Genomic DNA, 22719 nt, shown 5'->3' on the forward strand with positions numbered 1-22719 from the left:
TGCGTAGACACAAATCAGGTAGGACACATTTGAAAACTCACTGCGGTCTGAAATACTAAGGAATATTAGCGATTGCCATCACCATGCATTTTTGGTGGGGTTATGTGGCCTTTTGGGGGCCTATTCTGCCCTCGGCACACCCAGAAGTCCCATCTATGTCTGCTGAAACGTGCGAGACAAATTATCTCGTCACTTTATTTACACTGTGGAGAGTTTTAGATCCTCCCCGCTTGCTTAAAGTCTCCTTAACAAATATCCAAGCGCTAAGCCCCCAGTGACATTTGAAACGGGATAGAAGTATTCAGGATTTCTGGGACCGACTTATTAATCACTGGCCAGCCAGGACCTGTTCTTAGATGCTGCCTAGGTACTTTGCATTACTTCTGAGCTCGGCCCCCCTGAGAAGTGGGTTGTATCTCAGAGGTCCAGGAGGTTTAAGAGGGATTCCTGTCCAGGACTTGCTCATTTTCTTCCAACTTTTTGAATAATCACAGGCTGAAAAGGATTGCCGGTTTGCTAAAATAAATCCGAGGGACAGGTACTTCATGGATCTACCTGTCTTCACGGGTGGGTCTGTCTGTCTATCTATTGCTATATTTCTACTCCTCACCCCTCAAACCTTTTCTGCAGACCTTGGACGGTTTCATATTTGTCGTGGCTCCGGATGGCAAGATCATGTACATCTCGGAGACCGCCTCGGTGCACCTGGGCTTGTCGCAGGTACGCTGGGGGGGGGGCCGCTAAGCCCCCGGTGCCTGCCTGCTTGCCCCCCCCGCGGCTGACAGGGGCGGTGCATGCGGGGAAGGTGAGCGGCGATGAACACCACCACCCCCCCCCCCCATCCCCCCCTTCCTCCCCCTCCTCCTCTTCCTCCTCTCTCACAGGTAGAGCTGACCGGCAATAGCATTTACGAGTACATCCACCCCGCCGACCACGATGAGATGACGGCGGTGCTCACGGCCCACCAGCCCTACCACTCGCACTTTGTGCAGGGTAAAGTACACGGCCCTCCGCACCCCGCGCTTGGCCTGCGCGGCCCGCGGAAGGGGCCGCGCAGGGGCGGCGGAGCCCGCGGCTCACCCCAGCTCTGCCTTTCCCCCCTCTTCCCAGAGTACGAGATCGAGAGGTCCTTTTTCCTGAGGATGAAGTGCGTCCTGGCCAAGAGGAACGCGGGCCTGACCTGCGGGGGCTACAAGGTGCGTGCCCACGGCCAGGAAACCCCCCTCCTCACACCCACACCCCCAGCCTTCCCCCGGCCCTGCTGCGGCAGCCCCGGGCACGCAGGGAGGGCGGGGACGGCGGGGACAGGAGTGGGGACCAGCCCTCTGCCCGCGGGGGGGGGGCTGTCCCAGCCCGGTGCTCTTTCATGTGGTTCAGAGCCCGAATTTCGCTCGGAGTTTCAGGTTAAAGAGCTCAGACCACAAAACCAAGCAATCGAGTTGCCCGTGGGGATTTATTTTTGTTTGTTTGTTTGTTTCGCTTTTTTAAAACTGAACCTCGCACAACCACTGACGGTCCCGAGGTGTCTGTGGAAGCTGTGAGATGACACAAGGGGAGCCCGGGGTTAATTTCTTTCTTTATTGGGTAACTCGTCAGCTTCAGGAGCAGCTCTCCAAGTCAAGGGTTTTGCCCGGGTGTTTCACACGGTTTTGCTCCTCGGTGAGGAGAGTCCCCTGCTCTCCTGCCTTCTCCCCGCTTTTGTGTCTGCTGCACGACTCCAAAGAGCGGTGGGTACCTCTCACGCAAGGAGATGTTGAGCCACAACGTGTCGTAGAACAAGAACATCTGTTGAAATTACTCCAGGAAGAGTAATTATAGACAAGTAAGACCGAGGTACACAGCAGACATATGCAAGGATACATTTAGGAGATGTACCTAAATCTACGTCCAAAGATACATTCTGGCTACGGATATCGTCTGCTCTCTCTATTTAATAGACATATCTTACACATGTGACATATGCACACATGTAAACTCTTTCTCTCATACGCATACACTCTTCATTACCAAGTTGTAACTGGCTTGGCACTTCCGCGTCTTTCCTTTTTAGAAGAATAATAAAAGCGTAGTTAGGAGGTGGTCCAAAAACCACTTAAGTCAGTGGAAAAAAAAAAAAAAAAAAAAAATCTCGTTGCTTTTAATGGGCCTCAGATCAGTGCTGAACTCTCGTACGGAAAAGCCCCGGCCCCAACCCGAAGAGAAGAGCAGAAAACCCGCAGACGGTGCCGCTTTGCCGGAGCAGCAGCTCCAGGGCGGCCGCATCGGCACCGGCCGGGGCGGCGGGGGGGGGGGGTGGGTGTCTGTCCCGGTCCCCTCGGCGGGGGGGGGTGGGTGTCTGTCCCGGTCCCCTCGGCGGGGAGGGACCCCTGCCACAGCACCCCCTCCCCCGCTGCTGGGCAGGCTCCGAGCTCTCCCGTGTCTCCGGCAGGTCATTCACTGCAGCGGGTACCTGAAGATCCGCCAGTACAGCCTGGACATGTCCCCCTTCGACGGCTGCTACCAAAACGTTGGCTTGGTGGCCGTGGGCCACTCGCTGCCGCCCAGCGCCGTGACAGAGATCAAGCTCCACAGCAATATGTTCATGTTTCGGGCCAGCCTAGACATGAAGCTCATATTCTTAGATTCCAGGTAGAGCTGGGGTTATTTCCAAATCTATTCCCTTAGCCCCTCCCTTCTTCTCCCCCAGGCCTTCTCTCCTGTCCTCTCACCCACGGAGATTTGCTGCTTGTGTCTCTTGCAGGGTAGCTGAGCTAACAGGTTACGAGCCCCAGGACTTGATAGAGAAGACACTTTACCATCACGTCCACGGCTGTGACACCTTCCACCTGCGATGTGCCCATCACTTGTGTAAGGAGATGATGTTCTTGTAGAGACCCTGCCCCTCTTCCTCCCCCCCCCTCCAACCCCCAATCTCCCTTCTCCCTCTGCAGAGGGACTTTGGGTCTGCTAGGGTTTATCTCTAGGTCGGAACGCGAAAAGCCAGCTCACGGGAGGGGAGAATGAGCAAAATCTGCAGCAGGTTTTAATGAAACAAGTCGTTAGAGACTGAACTCCGAGCTGGAGGCAGGAGGGAGGTGGAAGGGCTCGGCAATGAAAGGCTATTTTTTCCCTCTTTGGCTCCTGGTTGTAGGACAAGGACTCCCCTGCACAAACCTCAGATGCTCAGTTCACTTTAAATTCCTGTTAGGAAAAACCCTTTTTTCTTGCTCCAAAAAGCCATGCCAGTGAAATTCGAATACTTTTGTTCCACTTCCACCAAGTCTCACAAATGTGATCTGTGTATCTAATTTTGACTGCAGTAGTGAGCCCGATTCGGAGAGCTGTTCTTTATTCTATTTTGATATCATGATGACATTAATACATAGATAGATGAATAAAAAGGATATGAATTTCCGGTAAGTTTCTTTACAGAGAACGTAACGAGAAGAGATAAAACCCCAAACCAGATTAAATCTCGATGATGATATGTCGGGGTGTTGAGCAGGTGGGGGTTCAACCCCCCCTCTGTGTATTCACCCTGCCCCACCAATGTCCCCGAACAGGCTTTGCTAACGAGTGGGAGAGATCCGCTCTGGCGTGGGGATGCCCAAGGGGTCCCTGTCACCCTCGCCCACGGGGGTTTCAGTCCACGGGATGCTAAGGGATTCCCAGCTCCTCTCCTCACCCACGGGGACCTGGGGGGGCGGTGGGGTGGCGGTGCACCCTCTTCCCAGGGCCGATCGGAACGGAGGCGGGAGCCGCGCTGAGGCCTCTCCCCGCTTTGTCCCCGCAGTGCTGGTGAAAGGGCAAGTGACCACCAAGTACTACCGCTTCCTGGCCAAGCACGGCGGCTGGGTGTGGGTGCAGAGCTACGCCACCATCGTGCACAACAGCCGCTCCTCCCGCCCGCACTGCATCGTCAGCGTTAACTACGTCCTCACGTAAGTCAGCCCGGCGGCCGCTCCGAGTTGCGCGGGGCCGAGCGGGGCCGAACGGGGCCGAGTGGAGCCGAGAGGGGGCCGAGAGGGACCGAACGAGGCCGAGAGGGGGCCGAGAGGGACCGAACGAGGCCGAGAGGAGCCGAGAGGGGCCCGAGCGGGGCCCGAGCGGGGCCCGAGAGGGGCCCGAGCGGAGCCGAGCGCCCTCGGCGGGCACCTGCCCCTGCGCCCCGCGGCGGGCCGGGCCCGGCGGCCGCCCCCCCCTCTCGCCGCTTCCCCCCATGGCGGCTGCGGAGCCCCCTCGCTGCCGCCCTGACCAGGGCAGGCTCGCCAGGTCTGCTAGGAAACACACTGAACACTTTCATCTAGATGAAGGGTTTCCCGTCTGCCTGTTTCTTTCGAAAAGGGAAAAGATTTAGAGGTTTGTCACCCACATATTTGGCTGCCTCCCCCCTTCCTTTTTTTTTTTTTTTTAACAGTTTAAATGCACCCTGCGTTAAATAAAATTTAATGCAGCGTAAAAAAAAAAAAAGAAAAAAAAAAGAAAAAAAAAGGTTTCCACGTACGGAGTTATTTATACTCAACAAACAGGACATCTGTTTTTCTTTTCAAAAATCTGGGGTTTGAAGTTCTTAATTTCATCCAGAGTCTCTATCAAAGCTCCGAGATTTCTTTTTTGTTCTTGGAGAACGATCCTTACAGTGAACCACAAAGAAAGTTGGTGACCAGAAGGGTCAGTTAAACTTTTTTTAAAAAAAAAAAACAAAACAAAAAAAAAAATCAGAGTGACTGCTGAGACACCGTATATCTCAACTCATCTCCTTGTATTTAGGGATTGCTAGGTTGTGCTCTAGCTGTGCTGATTAACCTGAAACACGAGGCCCGGTGAGGGAGACGAAGCTCGGTCGGACTATTTTGAAGTGTTTATCACGGGGGCACCACGGGTGCTTCCTTAGGCTCGAAGGGCCGGTCGGGTCGGCGGCACCTCGTTGATCCCCGGGGCTGCACATCCCTCCGTTCCGCTGCTCGTTTTCCAAACGTAGGTGCTGCAAAACGGCTGAGGGGCAGAGCCATCCCCTTCTCCTAAAGCCGCGGCGATGGCAGCATCACCGTCTTGCCGTTGCGGGTTTCGTGCGTGAGCAGGTGGCGAGCGGTTCGGTAGCCGAGTGGAAGACGCGCTCCCCAAAATGAAGTGGCTCGGGAGGGAGGCGAGGGCTCCGGCCACGCGTGAGGGAGCGGCGGGTGGGGCGGGGAAGGGGCCGTGGATCCCGGCGCCTGCACTGCTGGGACGTCACGGCTTCGGCACGTAAGGTGATAACGGGCATCGTGCTCTTAGCTGGGCAGACAGGGGTTCTGCTGCCTGCATGAAAAAGCACACATTTATTTGGGTCAGCACTCTGGCGCAGGGAGTAAACTGCGATTCCCCTTTAAAGAAAATAGTTGTGATTTTTTTTTTTTTTTTTTTTTTTTTTTAATCTTCCCACTTTAAAAAGGGATGCGCGGTGCGGCGGCGTAACACTCCGGCATTCACCCAGCAAGGATGCAGAGGCATCATCGCCTCTATTCTAGCTGTTCCCTACCTCTGTGCTTCCATTTCCCCTATATCACCCCCTCTCTGTATTTTTCGCGGTTTATGCCCCTCAGTTAAGGCCGAGCGCTTGCCTTAGGTGCACGGGGAACCGCAGAGGCAGCAGCCAGTGTATCGCAACTCTAAGAGGCGAGGAACCCGAAGGCGACTTTCACGCTAGAGTGGTTTCGCACCAGAAACGCGACACGGTTTTCTGCGAGCACCTGAGGTTACCGGTCGTTTCCCTCTCTTTTAATCCCCAAAGCGTGAACATCTATCACGGAACTCCACCTCAAACGACCCGAGTGGAAATGAAGCATCCCAGCGGATCTGCTTAAAGCCAGCTGGGGATCCTGCTCGATCTGTCCCCCTGCTTGCCGGGGTGACCACCACCACCACGGCACCAGTATTTCAGGCCGGCACAGCAAAGCGAGCAGGGAGTACCCTGGTCCCGTGGGGGTCGGTCGGACAAACCCCTCGGAGCCGTTTTCCCACAGCGGGAGAAAAAAAAAAAAAAAAAAAAAAAAAAAAAGCAGGTTGTGCCCTGCGCCGCCCCAGCCCCCTTCCCCGCGCACCAGTGCCGCGGTCACCACCAGTGCACCCCAGGCCAGGACCACCAGTGCACCCCAGGCCAGGACCACCAGTGCACCCCAGCCCAGGGTGGCTACCGGCGGCTCGGAGAGGGCCCCGGGGGTGGGGAGTGGTTGGGGGGCCAGCTTGTTCGCAGCTCGTTTGCCGGTCCCCAGCCGGCTGCCTGGAAGCTGGTGCTCATCGCGTTCCCCCCCCCCAAAACAAAACAAAACAAAACAAAACGGCGCTTCAGGGGAGCCGGTTTCCCCCTCAGGAGCGGTACCAAAATAGCGCGATTCCTCCGCCTCAGCTGATTTTTCGCTGGAGGCAGCGTCTTGGTATTTTATGTGTATGGATTTTAAGAACAAGGCTATATTCAAACCTGTTTTCAGCCAGGCTGACATGTGGGAGGACCAGAGTTGTTCTTTCAAGATTCCCCTTGGAGAATGAGGTTACACCGCGGCGTTGCACCTCGGTGTAAGGCTCCCCTTGCGCTCCAGTGCGGAGGGCGGCGGGGGGGGGCAGAGAGGGAGCCAGACTAGCTAAAACGCGAATGCCAAATGCCGGGAGGTCCATCACTGGCTGCGGCAACTGTCACGCGTTGCCGGAGGCTGCAATGCAGGCAGCTCGACTGCATTAAAATCTAGTTTTGGTATGCTCAGGTCCTCGAGGTCTCATCAAGCCTGCCTGGCTCTTCATTAGGGCGCTGCAGAAGAAGAGATTGCGTCCTGCTTGCTCCTGCAGCAGGGCTGCCGCTGCTGAAATCGCTGCTCTGAGCCCAGGGGACGGGCGTAGCTTCCGCCACATTATTATTATTATTATTATTATTATTATTATTATTATTATTATTATTATTATTTATTATTATTATTGATTATCATCATCATCCTACGGCTAGCCTGCCGTTCAGAAAAGTAAATGAGAAGAACAGGCCCTGCCGTGTGCCTGCAAGCAGTGAAAGGGCTGTTTTTTAAAAAAAACTGAGGTGCAGTCAGCCTTTGAAATGGTGGAGGAGAGCTGTTTGGGAAAGGCTCGTGGTGGGAGAGCCGGGGGGGGGGGGCGACGCTAAACTCCTCGTACCTAGAGTCGGCTTAATTGTCTTAATGAGCTATCCAGAGTCAACCCGTTATCCCTCAAACGAGGAAGGTAGATGGTGAAAATACAGGCAGGTTACGGGGACTTGACGTTTTCCTCTGGTGTGAGGTAGGCTCCACCCCAGGAGGGCCGGGTGAAGGTTCTGCCGCACTCAAAATTTGCAAGTGTTTAATATGCTTTATTCCGGTATAAATCCTATAGCTACTGAAGTTCCTTAAGGATGACATTGGATTATTCCAGTAAACCAGGAACAGCTTGGATGCATGTGTGCATGCCGCGGGTTCCTCCCACGCTTCACCCACCCGGTACCGGGTGCGTGGCACAGCCACTTGTGCAGCTGCAGCTCCTGGCAGAGGCACAGGTTTGCCCGCTGCAAATGCTATAAACCCAGCGAGGAAAAACGTGCTTCCAAAAGAGAAAGACAAACCTTTGCATATGGACTCTCGTGTGTGGAAGCCCAGGAGAAAGCAAAAGCGGTGCCAACTAGTGGGTTTGTGTTTTGAAATAACAAAGGGTCGCCTTTGGGATTGCAGGGTGGAGCCTGGAAGGTGGGATGGCTCTCGCCTTTGAAAATAGGAGTTGTCGGTCTTTTTCACTGAATTGGGATGAAACAGCAAAAGGGATCGTAAGATTTGGAAGATATGGTGCAGGTTTTCGAGCTGCTGGGTCCCTGGTCCCCTCGCAAAGTACTTCACTCAGGGAAATCCTCCAGACTTTCTTCGGTTTGCTCATGGGATAAGGAGCTTTTTCTTACTACTGAGATGAACCTGAGTGCTCTGATGTTTTGGAAAGGAGCGGGTACTGCGTGGCATAAGTGCCAAAATGGTCTGGAGGACCACTTTCAGTGCAGGCTGAGCACAAAGACTGAGAATCTCTTACCTTGTAGCTTCCCAACTCCCCTGGGCAACACAGATGATGAAAACAGCAAGAATGAGAAAGGGTTTATGCAAAAGGGACCCCCCAATTAAGAAAATAAAAAAGGAGTCATCTCCACCTTCCATAAATCCCAATAAAGTGTTTTTAATAACTATATACGCTGAACTAAATAGGTTTGGTGGCAAGGGAATTTTAATAACAAAAGGAAAGGTTATTTTTTGTGTAACAGCAGTGTGTCAAAAATGAATATAAATGACCTTTAAGGACACCGGCTTTAAAGCACACATATCTGCTCTTTGTATTCTGCTTGGCACATGCGACTACAGACAGAGAATATTTGTTTCTTTTCTTATTTGTTCTGTACACACAGTTGTTATATCATTGATTATTAGCTGTGCGTGTTTATCACATAAAGGGACTCAAGTATGAGTCCATTAATAGAGAACGCAACGGCTGAAGTTAAGTTTATATTTAGATCGCAAACAACCTCACTTTAAACAAACGGATAGCACAAAGTGCAAATCCTTTGACTTTTTGAGCATGAGCAAATATTATAATAATTTGTCCCCAGAGAAGGCTAAAGCAGCATTCTTCTATACATTTCGGTGTCCTTTCACATTTAAAAGAACAGCAATAGTGGTAACATATACAGATAACATGGATTAGGTACCTAATTGTGACTAATCTCTGTTCTGATGATATAGTACATAAACGATATAGTTCCAGCTGACCTCCTCACATTGCATTGTGTAACTGGCTGATTAGAAACACAAATTGAATGCAATTTGTTTGAAAGATTGTTTCACAAATAACTGCCATATTGACGAATGTTTTACTTAATGATGTGGTAAATGCAATTTAGAATAAATTAACCGTTAATTGTATCTACACACTTAATCTTTAAGTTATTATTACTATTTATATCTTTGTGTACTACTAGATTTAAAATGATTGTATAAGCAATGTGGTATCATTATGCATGATGGCTCAGACTTTGAAAACAGTCATCCCTGGCATTTTAAGCGGGCTTTAGGGAAATTTGTGTTTCAGGTGAAAACAAAGCTCCCCCCATATTTTTGACAGTTGCAACTAAATATTTTCATAGCTTTTCATAGAAATCTTCTTTTTGGCCTGTCTCTGTGACATCAGGTCTCATCTCCTTCTCTTCCTAGTCAATGGGAGAATCCGCAAACTGTGTTTCCACACCTATAGGCCTATCTTCTTAAGTGTTTCTCTCAAATTAACCTATTTGGAGTTGCCACAGAGTCCTCTCTTCAGTCAAAGGTAGATACGTGTTCTCTTGTATCTCTCAAGTGTGTGATGGAGTGTGTAGGATAGTGAACACACTGGGAAAGTTATTACTTGCAGAAGTCATCCTGCACATCCTTTCTTGTACCATTAGTGGAACTAGCTGTATGAGTCAGCTTAGCCATCTAACTTTAATACTTGAGATAAGGCTTAGTGACTTTAACTGGATAATGTATTTTTTCTTAAATAGTTGTAAACAGTAGAAACAGATTTGACCTGCTGCTTTCCCTCTATATTTCTCTGTATTAATGGGAATTTTGCCACTTAATCGTGCACAGAACTGAGTCTCAGTTTATCTGTTCTATCTGGAATGTACTTTTTTCCTAAGACTGGAAAACCTACCATCATTCACATGACTTGATTAGCAATGTAAATATATAGAGGAATTGTTTTAATATATCAAAATGCTTGGGAAGCATATGCCTCAAAGGAAAAAGCATAAAAGGATTCCTCTTGAACTACTCAGTGCAGTATTCTGTTTGTTCACCATTAGTTTTTATTACAGACTTGTCTCCCTGGAACATTGTTTATATATTTCTTGCAAATAGGAGACAGGCTTTTCCAGGTGTCCACAATACGTTTCTGCAGTTCTTCTTTGTTCATGTAGGGGCTTTCTTAGCTACCATTTGTTTAATTCACTCCAAATTTCTATGCTTGTATTTAAACCAGGTGACTGTAATGGCCAAAGCACTAAAACTGTGGGCCAGAGTCTACAGTCACTGTTCGTATGACGAAAGTTTTATTTGCTAGAGTAAGGATTAAAGGACTGTGGCTCAGACCCACAGGAAAAAAAAAAAAAAAAAAAAAAAAAGCAGTCATTAGTTTAAATGCATACATACTGATAGTCTCACATGGCACGGAATCCAGAATTACAAATAAGTGTCTCTATTCCAAGAAAGAAAAGTGACTTCAAATGCTTTTCACTTCATCCTTTTCCCATCCGGTGTGCTGGCTGTTCCAGGCCTTTGTAAACCCCCTCCTCCCCAACACTGAGTTACAGATCTTATAAAATGATTGTCTGGGGTTGAGATACGTTCAGCAGGAGCAACGGCTGAAGTAATTACTATCTCCAGCTGTCTGCCTCACTCCACTGATGAAAGGTACAGGGCTCGCTCCAGGGACTCTTACTCCTAAAATGCCACAGTTTATGGTTTAAGGTAAACTGCCACAGATTTCACTTTACATGGAAGCATTGGACTGTACACTGCAGCACAGCTGTTCCTGCTAGAGAGGTTGTTCTCACTTTATCCTTACTCTGCCCTTCCGCACTCTGAATGGCATAAATGAGGCTTGTGAACACCACGGCCGCAGCTGGGTGCTTCAGTCCCTTTTGGGGGTCAGCCCCAGTGGTCCTCCTGCGCGGCAGAGGCGGGGACCACGGAATTTAGGGCTCTGCTCACTGCTCTGTGATAGTTCAGAGAGCTGAAGATGAGTGAGGCAGTTGGAAGAGCTTCTGCTGGTTTCCCCACATGACATTTATAGCTCGTCTATGGATTGCGTTAGTGGCTGTGCAGAAGAGGCAGGCCAAGCAGCTGGACTGCTACCAAAGGATTCTCCTCCACGCTATCACCCTCCCTGTACTCCGCACAAAACTGGATGCAGAGCTGGCTCCTGCTCTCATAACAGCAACAGTGTGTTCCTTGAGCAGGTTTACAATTTTACTAGCTTTGCTTCTGTTTCCTTAATCTGTTGCATGTTTGCTGTCATTGCTCTGTGCAGCATCTCAGTACCGCTGTGATTCCCATGTTGTTTCACTGTAATTATCATGAGATACGACAGGTGTGATAAGTTACTAGACTGCTTCTGAAGTAAGCTCTTCCCTCTGCGTTATGGTGTTCTTGCTAGTTTTTATACATACACACACAAACATGAGATTTCGACACGGCCTAAATTAAGTGTTAACAAATAAATCTCCTTTGTCCATTCAACAGTGGCAAGTATCTGTTTAAAATCTAATTCTCCTTCCCTCACCTCTCTTTTGTACTTTACAGCGTGGGCCAGGCTCCAGCACACATGTTCGTACTCAGTAGGTTACTTCAGAGGCAGCCCCTTTCACTTTGATGACACTATTTATGGAGGCAGGCATCGCTCTGTGTGAACAAGGGTACAGCGTCTGACCCTTCTGAAGGCTTGGGATGGCTGAAGTCTGGAGTCAATCACATGATCTTTAACACAGTTAGACAATTTATTCCTGTTGTTGTCTTTTGTTATCATCCACTTAGTACAATCAAATCACAGAAGTCCCAATTTACTAAAGCACTTGAGCACATGGCAGGCTCTAAAAGTGCCTAGACATAACTTTCAGTACATGATTATATCCTAGTGAATTCAGTTTTGAAATAAAAAAAAAAAACCTTAGGCACACGCTTAGAAATAAGAATATTCCTTGGCTTTGCCAAATAGAGATGGCTTGAAGGACGCATTTGTTACTGTGTTGAATTGGGACCTAATAAAGAACAGCCGTAGTTTTTCAGCTACAAACCACTGCGTATAAATCTTGGGGGCAGCAATGTTGAAAATAACAGCTATTATCTACTGAAGTTTCAGTGCAGCTATGGAAACTCGAATGCCTGGCTAACTAAAGTTTGGCTATATCCCTAACATTGTGTGGATATTTTGACATAACCTAGAGTGAAGATCTTTAAACCCATCCAATATTCAACATTCTTACATCTGTGCTGTTGGTTAGGAAGCAAACATGCACAATCTGCCCTGAAGGCAGCCTGTTCCCAAGTAGCCTGTGGCTTTCGATCATCTCTATAGTATGTCTGGCAGCTGGTAGACTGGGCTGTTGCTATAGAAAACTCTTTCCCTCTGATTTAGGCCCTGGTTAACTGAAATCCACCCAAAAGCATTGCACGCTATTTTTCTCTTGCTGTTTCCAAAGTCTATTTTGTACACAGAACAAAATAATAAACTTTAATGACTGCTTCATGAGGCATATCCCAGTAGAATATTTGCTCAAATAAAGCCTAGATTTGGGGAAAAACAGCCTGATAGCAGACTCCCATTTGCAGCCAAACTGCCGAACAGCGTTCCCTGAAATATTTCTGTTGATCTTAAATTGTGATCAGGAGAGTTAAAGAAAGTGTCATCTTCTGAAAGATGATCAGTCTCCTTAGTGCTGTCTAGTCTGTGAAATCCAGCAGCGGGGGTGGGGATGTGGCTTCAGTCCAAGGAAAACTGAGTATCTGTGTGACTACAACTGTGTAATTTAGGGCTTCCATGATGATATCTAGTGAGTTCAAGAAAGCAACAGGAGAGAAGGTGCACAGCAGTGTTTGCACAGGTGTGATACTTTGGAGTTGCTGCATATGTGCTACAGAAGTGGTCACCACAAGCGTGGTAAATCCATATGTATGGTAAATCCAGCATATCCATTATGATATACTGGAGTTGTTGTACAAATCCAAATCAAATGTTCATTTAGTCCAGCTGTAGTGGACCAGTACAGATTAGCTGTAGTGTTGGTCCATGGATAGTTGTAGCATGGCAGTGGAGCCAGCCTGCATGTACGCTGTGCACATATTTATGGGAATGTACAGCAGCCTGGTCAGAGACACTTCTAGGCATCCAGAAACCCCTGATATGTGTGCATGTGAAGTGATGACAACAGAGTGGCTGAAGCCAGCTAAGGCCCCTGCCTGTTCTAGTCAAAGCAAGGACCAAGAGAGAAAAGGTACTAGTCAGATGATAGATTTAAATTACTAAAGAAGATTGTTGCTAGATGTTCTTGTGTTTTATTACATTATTTTTATTTATTTATTTTTGAGAAATTTTAGATACGCCCAGTAAGTATTTCACCACCTATAGCCCATTCAACCCACTGGAGACTTACTCTTCAGTTTCAGAAGGCAGATTTTGACATGGGCGTGCATTTCTGAAACTGTGGATGTTAGTGATGAGTTGTTAGGAGTATTGTTGAAAAGCACTAACTTCCATTTGAAAAGTCTCTTTTCTGAATTTGACAGAAGGCGTGGAGGTCAGCAGTAGTTGTTCAACGTATGGTGGTTTAACTTACTCTGTGGCCCAGAGGGTCCAGGTAGTCAAGCAGGTTATCTTGTATCAATTTTAACATTTAATGAACCCACTTAACCATATAGCTGTGTATAATGTATACTTTGAGGATCTAGAATCGGTGATTACCAGGAAAGTATCGAATAAAATGAGGGATAATGTGTTATAGCCTCATGATTTTGGCTTTTCTTGCTCTTTGGCTCCTGTTTTATTAACATAAACACTTTATACATTGCATGTCTATCAAAGCTGGATGACCAAGGCCAAGTCGTATAAAAACAGAGCCTTAGACCCCAGCAGCAAGTACTGTAAGTGGGATTTGGCTGCAGTAAAGGTTTGGCTGTGGATGGGAAGGAGCTAAAAGGCAGTCTAAATCAGGTACAAATAATGAAATGAGAAAACAGGTATGTTAAATTGTAAAAAAAAAAACCTAAAGCCATTGTTCCCAAATGCCAAAAAACACATGCAAGTTCCTGGCTGTGTTCCTCCCCTTACCTCCCCTAAAATTTAAGTGGAACAAGGTTCAGCTGAAAAGCACTTATTAAGTATCATGGGTTTCTTGCTTTGTGGGCAGATAATGGCACACAACAGTCCTCAGGGACAAAGTGCTGTCCCTTGGCCAAAGCTGAGGAACTCTGGAGAAGTGGATTGGAAAGACTTTCATTGTAGAAAGATATTGCTGTTTCTGAGGAAAGTGAGAATCTTAGAACAAGAAAGGACTAATCTGATGGAAGAGGAAATGATTTACTGTAAGTGGGACCTCCTTACCAGGTGGACTTCATGAATACTTTTGGACTCAACATGCCTCTTCACTATGTGGCACAGTTGATCAGAAAAAGCAGGCTGGAATGATGGACAAGTATGTTATGAGGTGTTCAGATAGGGAATTTCCCAAGGAGGAACAAACAGAATGAGAAGCAAACCATTTTTCAAGCACATAGTTTTTCTCAAAGAAACTATTTCCAGATCACAGAAGCTTATCCAGAAAGTCATCGCAGAAAAGATAACTGATTTTTTTAAGGACCTTGGGAAGGTTGTCACAACAAAAGTTTTAATTATGGGGAACATAGAGGAGTTGATAAAATCTGCAATATCAATAAATTAACTTTTACAGTAAACTATTGAAAGGAATAACAGCAAATTGTCAGGACCACTCTTCACTGCACAGCTTCAAAGGAACTGAAGTATGAAATTGCTTAACTACTGTGGTAGAGGGTGTAACATAAGAACAGCTATACAGGATCAGACACATACTGATAGTGACCATGGCAAATACTTTGGAAAGAGTTTAAAAATAGGATAAACATGCAGTAATGCTTTCTTCAGCACTTTCTCCCAGTCTTCAAGAAGTCCAAAACACTTCCTAGAAAGAGGTGAGATCTTTAAGTGTGTTGTCAATGATTTGTGTTTTTTTTTTTCTCCACAAATGTATCTGTTTACTTTTTGAAATTATGTGAACCTTTGCCAAACTTAAGTAAATGTGGTAAGAAAGGCCTCCTTTTGTTGTGAAAGTGTCACCTTTTCATTCCTTTCATAGCTCATATTTCTTGTGTTAGAAGAAGAAGTGAAGAACTGCTTCCTACTCATTTTCTCTGTGTTGCTCATAGTTCACAGACCTTTTTTTGTTCTCCTAGTCATCTCTTTTTAAGCCTGAGGAGTGTCCTTAATTGTTCCTCATAACGAGGCTCTTCTAAGCCCACCACCCTTGCTGTCCCACTCTGAATTCTTTTGGGTTCCCACAGGGGTTGGTCAGAGTGAACAGTATTTGAGGTGTGTACAGTATGAGATATTATCCTCATTTTTATAATCCTCATTTACTGCTTAATTATGCAATGATGTTCATTTTCTTACACACAGGATAACACTGTGTTATCAGTGTTCTCTCTGCAGTGTGATGCATCTTTCTTCTGCAAAACTTCTCAGTGTAAGTGGTGAAACATATAAATCAGAGGATTCTTCACCAAAATGGAATTTGAGGCTACTAGTTTTAGAAAGAAAAATCTGAAACTAGCTTTCAAAGATCATACTTAATACCCATAGAGGAGAGTGTTGTATATGCCCCTAATAACTGGGAATCCATAGCTACATAATTGTCTTTTGTAGCTTCTAAACACTCAGAAACAGGACTTTTAACCACTTTTGTGCCAACTTTTCAGTTACTGATACTTACAAAACATAGAATAGTCAAACCTTGAAAATATCTTCACTGTTTTAGCCCATTTCCTTGTCATGAGGGGACAGAACTTGTGTGAGGCTCTTATCTCTAAAGAAGTGCCTGAAATGTAAAATAAACACTCAACAACCTTCCTGAAAACTGTGAGGAGATCCTTTTGTTTCCCCTTATTACATACGTTAATGTGCTATAGGAATCCTTACGATTTAGAAACCTGTTAATTTATAATCTCTGCCAAAAAAACATCAGCATCCTTTCAAATCCTTTTGTCCAAGCATATCGTATAGCTATCTAGTGTGCTATCTCCAATAATTCCTGCTCAGTTAGGTACACAATAACAATGGTATTACATGTATTCAATCAAGTATTTTTATTCATAGAATACATCTCAAATTTATTTTAGCAGTTTAAATAAGTGAGTTTAATGTATATTTAGTCAAGCATTACAGTAGTGAGGGCTTAAGTAGATTAGAAATAAATGAATCCAATTAAAGAACACGTCTATGAAATTTGATATGTCACAGGCATGAATGAACTGTTTGCACAGCAACTAAAGAAATCATTAATGATTAACTATCTAGAAGAGGTTTAATCAAGGATAAATGTTATAGGACATAGTTAAAAACATTTGCATTGAATACATGAAGATTCTAAAGTAATAAAAACATGCTTTTTGTCAATAGTGACATGAGTACTGGTCTCAAAAAATGTATGTTTTTTTATCTGTGGTAGACGTAGTCAGGCTCTGCAGCTGAGAATTAGCTTAGTAACATTAGCTATCATGCATTGATAGCGGGAGATTGTTCCTTCCAACAAAAAGCTTAAATTTAATAGGTGAGACAGACAAAGATATTCCACAAAAGAAGTATTTCCAACATCATATTGTTATCCTCCTTTTCAGAGCTAATATTCAACAAAGTTAAGGTAGGGATTCTCAGAAGTGATCAGCGCTGGGCTAAATTTGACCCTACCAAAACTAAAAGTCCCATTGGTCTCCTTGAGGGTAAGCTCAGGCAAGTGCCAAGTGCTTGTTAAAATTCCATGGTACATTATTTCTCCAGTGTGGCACCAGTAGTCTGTGAGAGGGTTGAGAATTGAATCCAGATCACTTGGCTACTAGACTGGTGTCTTAAAGGTGTCAGTGATGTTCAAGGTGTATTTTTTAGCACATAAAATTTTTAAGACGTCTAAGATGGTAAAATCTACCTTGTATAACAGCAGTCTGTTGCACTGTTGTCAGTCTGGCTTTCTGCATAATGGAAAAAGTCTTACAGGAATATGTGAGAACTTACATTTATGTGGCATTAATTCCTAAAGGGGTGCTGTGTACATGCACTTGCTGATGCACTGAGGTGACATTGTTTTTTATGGGGTGGTTGAAAGGGAACGGTTAGAAGAAAAAAATATTAGATTTTTAAAAGTCTCAATTAGCAGGCATTTTGTTTATTCAGAAATATTATTTTGAATGTGCAGGTGAATTTCAAGTAATGGAAAACACCAAATGATTACAAAGAAGTCACCACAATAATTTAATAAAGTCTGACAGTGTGGACGTGGGTCGTGGAGTTCTGCAAGGTTTAACATGGAATTTTGCAAGGTTTAACATGGAATTTTGCAAGGTTTAACATGCCTTCAGATAAAGCATTCTTACCTATTTGGTGGCCATCAAAAAAAAAAAAAAAAGAGAAAGCATTGCAGGCTATGTCCCTCTAATCCAAATTTCTTATCATCAGGCAGATTCTAACATATCCAAACAGTTATAAACTTCTGTCAAATATATTTCTCCATTTAACTTGGCAGGGACTAAATATACATCAAACATGACTTTTAGCCAGTTGTGCTCCTAGGCACCTCAGGTTTGAAAGAAAGAATTCCCAGGATAAATAAATGTTACAGAATTAATCTCAGGTCATCATATTTTATTTAATTAAAGCATTTTTTTCAGTGCCATCTGTAACTAAAAATGGTAATTATATTTATATATAATTAGCCTAGGATAGCTTAGGCATTTTATTTACAATAAATCCATGGTGTGTATTTTAATCTAGCAAATCTAGTAAATAAAGGCAAATATAGTGTACAAAGGGCTCCTTTTGGAGGCAGAGATGGCTAGAGATGTGGTTGGGAATGACAAACTATACCTTCAGACTGCTGAAAACTCTGAAAGACCATGATTATCTAGAGACAAGGATGTTTCATTTAACTCCAACTGACAGTTAAATGACTGCATTCTGAGATGAGAAAGCCATCAGGGAATATATAAAATTTCTCTGACAGTAGTTGTCTAGAGGATATCCTCAGACATTTGTGTTAGATGATCCATATAGGAAACTTTGTGCTTCAATTTTCCTGAAATAATTTAATTAAACTTCCTGGTTTCAATTTTCTGTCTTTAAAAGCACATACAGAAACATGGTACCATGTATATGAATCTCATGGCCAGAGAAGCTGTAAACTTTGACTCAACAAGATGTAAAGAGCTACTGTTGCTTAAGCTATTTATGGAGATAAACGGGTGCCTGGAACTTGATGAAGGATCCAATCTACAGATCGCATAGTTCTCCAAGTGGATGCATTGCTTAACCATTAAGAGTACTAATGCTAAACAACCACTTGCAAGATTTCTGGAGGGTCTTTCCAATTACTTTGGTGAGCAGTGTGGCAGGCCTACATGGGACTTTTCACTTGAGAAGTTTTAGAAAGGGAGATTACTAACATAATCCCAATAACTGATGGAAAAACTGAGGCAGGGAGTATCTCCGAGGTTGCACAACTGAATGTCAGTGTAGTTTCATAACAGGCAGTGAGGTTCAACAGCTTTTTTCCCGCTTCGTCTTGAAATTTGGCCTCCTTTATGAGATAAGTGAAACCTCGTTATTTTGATTGGTTCTGGAAGATGCTAAAGGGATTGCATACGCTCTTCCTGACAAGTCTCGTGAGCAGACTGAGGCCTTTGTAAACATTTCTGAGACACATTGTACATGAACAGAGGACACAACAGATGAGGAAATTGTCTGTTTTGTTATACCATCTGCTGATTTAGAAAGCCATGTAGATGACAAACAACCAGAATCTGTTCTCTTTTCACTCATCTGCTGAATGGCGCTCTGTTAGCATTGCATGAGCTGGAGTGTGGAAATGTTAAAAGTTGCAGGCATTGTTTAAAAGTAGAAGAACGATATATTACAGTATTGTGGTCAGACATGCATGAGGAAGTGCCAGACTTTTATCACCTTCATGGCTGATTTTAACAACTCAGCAAAATAGACTGAACATTAGTGATATTGACACCTTTAGTTTAATCTCACAATTTCTGTTATGTGTTCTGTTATGTGTTCTGTTATGTGTTCTGTTCAGTGTAAATATCTGCCTCTGTTGGTTATCTTTGTATCCTCAGTCACTGCATGTATAGCTCATTCTTCCTTTCTGACATACTGTGGCATTAACATAAAAAGATGGTCTTTCGTAGGACTTTTGCAGAGTTTTCCATAGGATGGGCATTTTTTCTTCTTTTTTGAAGGTTTTCTTCTTGTTTTGAAGGTTATGTTGCTTATGACTGTGGATATATAAGATCTCTATTCTTGAGTCTGGTTGCCCTTCTTAAGTTCATTTGGTAGAATCTGGATATTTATTCTTCACTAATGGATGCCATCATTTTAGTCCTTCCTCTGGATACACCTGTTGAACTGCTTTTTCTATTTGAAATCATTTTTCAGGACTTGCATTTTGGCAATGGTAGTAGGCAGAAAGTGTCTTCTAAAGCTGAATTGTGAGAACTCTTGACACAAGTGTTGCAGATCCAGCTGGCATCCAAGTCATGTGCAAACAGATTGGTTTCCTCTTCCAAATGCTTTTCTGCTTCAGCCTTTGCTTCATCTATGCAGCTTGCTATAGCTAGATCCCTTTAGTAAAGAATGCTTTGTACTGAATTTTCAGATGCTTTATTGCAGAGGAGAGCAGTTGGCACAGCCATCGATCCTTTTTTTTTCATGATGCTAGCAGTAGTACATCAATAAGTGCTTTCAAAATTAGGCTCAAGCTTTACAATGGGCATTGGAAGAGCCAGAGACATGGCACAGAGTGGAAATGCTTCTGGGAGTTATTTCTGAGAAGAAAATGGGAAGCAGCATATTGTAGCAAGAGGATTTTATGCTTTGTCTTCTGATTTCTTTTTGCTTACAGTGAAGTATGGTAATCCAGTCTGTAGGTGCCTGATACATTGACCATACTGTCCAGATTCTCATATGGGGGTGTGGGACAAGATAGAGGAGAAATAATACACTCTTGGAAGCATATGCTACCAAAAGCATATGCATCCAAGTTTTTTGAGGAGTCAAAGAGAACCTAGAATTTCCATCCAACTGTGGAAAGAATGGCTGTTTCCCATCATGAAAAGGTGGAGGTCTTTAATATCTTTCCCCTTGCAAAGAAGCATCACTTTGGTCTTGTCTGGATTCAGTTTGATCCATCTGTTCTTTATTTAAGAGCTAATTTCCTGTAGTTATTCTGATGTTTTATAGTGATGATAGTTGCATCAGAAAATGAGATAAATAGTAGATTGTCAGCAACATACTGTTAGCAATTGAACACATGCCATATCACTCTCTCTCTCAGCAGTCTCATGTAGATGGATGTAGACTGTATGGATCCCTGTGGGATCCCAAAGGTGAGGATCTTGGAGGAAGAGGCTCATATCCACCACTTTTTTTTTTTAAATTACATGTAGATCACAAGATGCAGTACTACTATGTTGTTGGGACTGTGTAATAGAGGATTCAGGTGTCTGGGAACATGAATCTGGAGATTACAGTTCCATGGTTGGAGGAAGTTTTATAAATTCCTCCAGGAAGTTGTCAGAATTTCCATCTGTAGTTTGTGAACCACTAGGAGCCCTGGTTCCTCTAGTCCTTTGCCTCCCAGTGCATATGGATATACTCAAACGTTTTCATTTCTTGGTGGAACATCTTCTGCATCTGGCATTGAGACCACAGGACCCTTTCTCTATGTTTTCTTTGCTTTTTTTTTTTTTTTTTTTTGAACTTCTGGTACTGGTATTTGTCTCAGCCTGTTACTATTGGTGTTGTGGTGTCTATCTTGGCTCTTCTGAAGGGTAGCTGTCCTAGGATAGGGTTGAGATGGTATTGAACTATGCCTCGATGATGCAAAAAAGTTCAGGTGTTTCACCTGGAAGGAGAGAGCAGATGTGTTCTTTTTCTAAGGGGAAATTTTACATTCAGTAGCAAGAACTTCAGACAGTTTTCTTCTTATCCTTTGTTTGATGATGTTGCCATCTAAGCAATTGGATGCAAATATCAACTTGTGTTTATTCTAATGTGTGGTGTTCTGGGAGGGTGACTCCTCGCCGTAATGATACCAAAGACTTAAAAAAGTAAGACATAACAGCATGCAAGGTTTTGGGTGGCCGGGTTTGCCTGGGGTTTTGTGGATTCCTGTGACCTAGAAGTGTTGTACAACGTAGCCTCTGTGATCTGAGTGCTTGACCCTTACACAGATTGTAACAGCAGGCAAGCAGTGTTGGAATGAAAGTCTGTGGTCTGAATATTGGGGTGGTGTTTCATCCAATTTTTAAAAACTCTTCCACTGACAACAGAAAACAGCAGACTGTTACTGGTTGGTACATACCAGAGATGAGGAGGTAAGGGCAGGGGTGCAGAGCTACAGATTCTCTAGCAAAAAGAGAGGCAAAAGGGTTTTGTAGGTTCGAAAACGAAACAGAACCTCCTCATACCCCTAAGGCTGTGAACAATTTATTTACTTTTGATTAATTTTCATTTCTGGACACAACTGTTTCTGCATCTGACACTGAGACCACAGGACCCTTCCTTTTCTTATAATCAAATAAGCAGGGGATATAATATATTAGATCAGGGTATACCAGGATGAGACTGATAGTTTTTTCAGGACTATTGATAATATCTGATGCTACTGTAGTAGTTAAATATGAAGATTAATTGACATCCTTTGTTTTTGATGTTTTGTATGACATAATTTGGTAGGACTCAATTATGGAGACAGATAATTTGCATGTCAAGTCAAGGTGTCTGGATGGAAATTCTGAGGGTAACCATGGGAAACCACTAATAGTTTTAAAAAATGTGGATGAGCCTTACCTGTCAAACAGGCCAAAGCAAATCCACTTTCACTACAGGCAGGATATTTGAAATGCAAATATTATAGCAGAGGCCTATCTCTATCAAATCCAAAATTTGAAGAATTTACCTCCTTAAGAATTAATTTCACATTACAGAACATTAATTATATTTGGTTAATCTCTGTATGTTATGGACTGGAAACTGTAGTTAGCACAGTTCTAATGTCAGTGATTTGTTCTCATGTGTTATATATACATGGATACATACATATTGTCTGCATTGCCAAAAAACCTAAGCCTCTTCAACCAACAAGTTTGTTGTTTATCAGTTGCAAAAAAAATTTTGTGTATAACTGACATGAATTAATTTGTCCGTTCTTCAGGTTTTTCTGTGACTGTTCAAAGATTCATCCCATTTCACTTATTTCAGTGTTTTGTCAAGTTCATCCTTCTGTGCCTGATTTTTATCTGAAAGCTTTTCAGTGTACTCAGCTGTCGTGCTCAGGTTGTGGTGCAGTTCCCTTCTTAAAAGATGTTAGACTGCCATGGCTTACATTGGTATATGTGTGACTATAGAGCAAGATATTGTTGCTAAAGCTGGGTGAACAATTTATTATTAATATAATACATTAAGGATGATTCTTCAGGTTTAGATGGAGTATGGGGTAATGTGTGAATGAATATGTTGCCTCCTTGACTGCATAAGAGAAGCTTTATTCTTTCCTTGTTCTCTTACTTTTCTGCTGATTAATACAAAGGAAGAGAAAAGCCATGAATCCTTCCCCTTTTCCTCCAGGTAGGTTGGTCAGGAAGAAACTCTTGCTTTGCTCTCTTTTCATAAATCATTGTCAGAATAGGTTCCGTATGACTACATGAAAGCTGGAGAGCTCGTTTCTTACTCCCCCGAGTATCAGCAGACGTGCAGATGTGTGCAGAGGGGTGCAGTCCAATGCATATGCCCTCGTTATGCTTAGTAAGACATTGTGAATAATTCCAGTTTTCCTTACTGTTATGTATTCATTAGAAAGTTTGAAGAAGTTAACACTGAACTTCACAAACTGCCGTTGCATCTAGCTCCCCATAG

The 22719-nt window shown here is 44.1% G+C and overlaps 1 protein-coding gene across 2 annotated transcripts in view; it reads left to right on the forward strand.

Annotated features, from left to right (window-relative positions):
- The window catches only part of SIM1 (SIM bHLH transcription factor 1), a 49475-nt gene that overhangs the window by 13328 nt on the left and 13428 nt on the right, over positions 1-22719 (forward strand). For both annotated transcript variants that reach the window (XM_042803288.1, XM_042803289.1), the window contains 6 exons: positions 631-720; positions 885-993; positions 1111-1196; positions 2429-2628; positions 2741-2847; positions 3773-3920. In XM_042803288.1, coding sequence (XP_042659222.1) covers positions 631-720; positions 885-993; positions 1111-1196; positions 2429-2628; positions 2741-2847; positions 3773-3920 — 740 coding nt within the window. The remainder of the gene's footprint in view (positions 1-630; positions 721-884; positions 994-1110; positions 1197-2428; positions 2629-2740; positions 2848-3772; positions 3921-22719) is intronic.

The sequence above is a fragment of the Tyto alba genome, unplaced genomic scaffold (genome assembly GCF_018691265.1).
Source record: "Tyto alba isolate M040663 unplaced genomic scaffold, T.alba_DEE_v4.0 Super-Scaffold_40, whole genome shotgun sequence".
Classification (NCBI taxonomy): domain Eukaryota; kingdom Metazoa; phylum Chordata; class Aves; order Strigiformes; family Tytonidae; genus Tyto; species Tyto alba.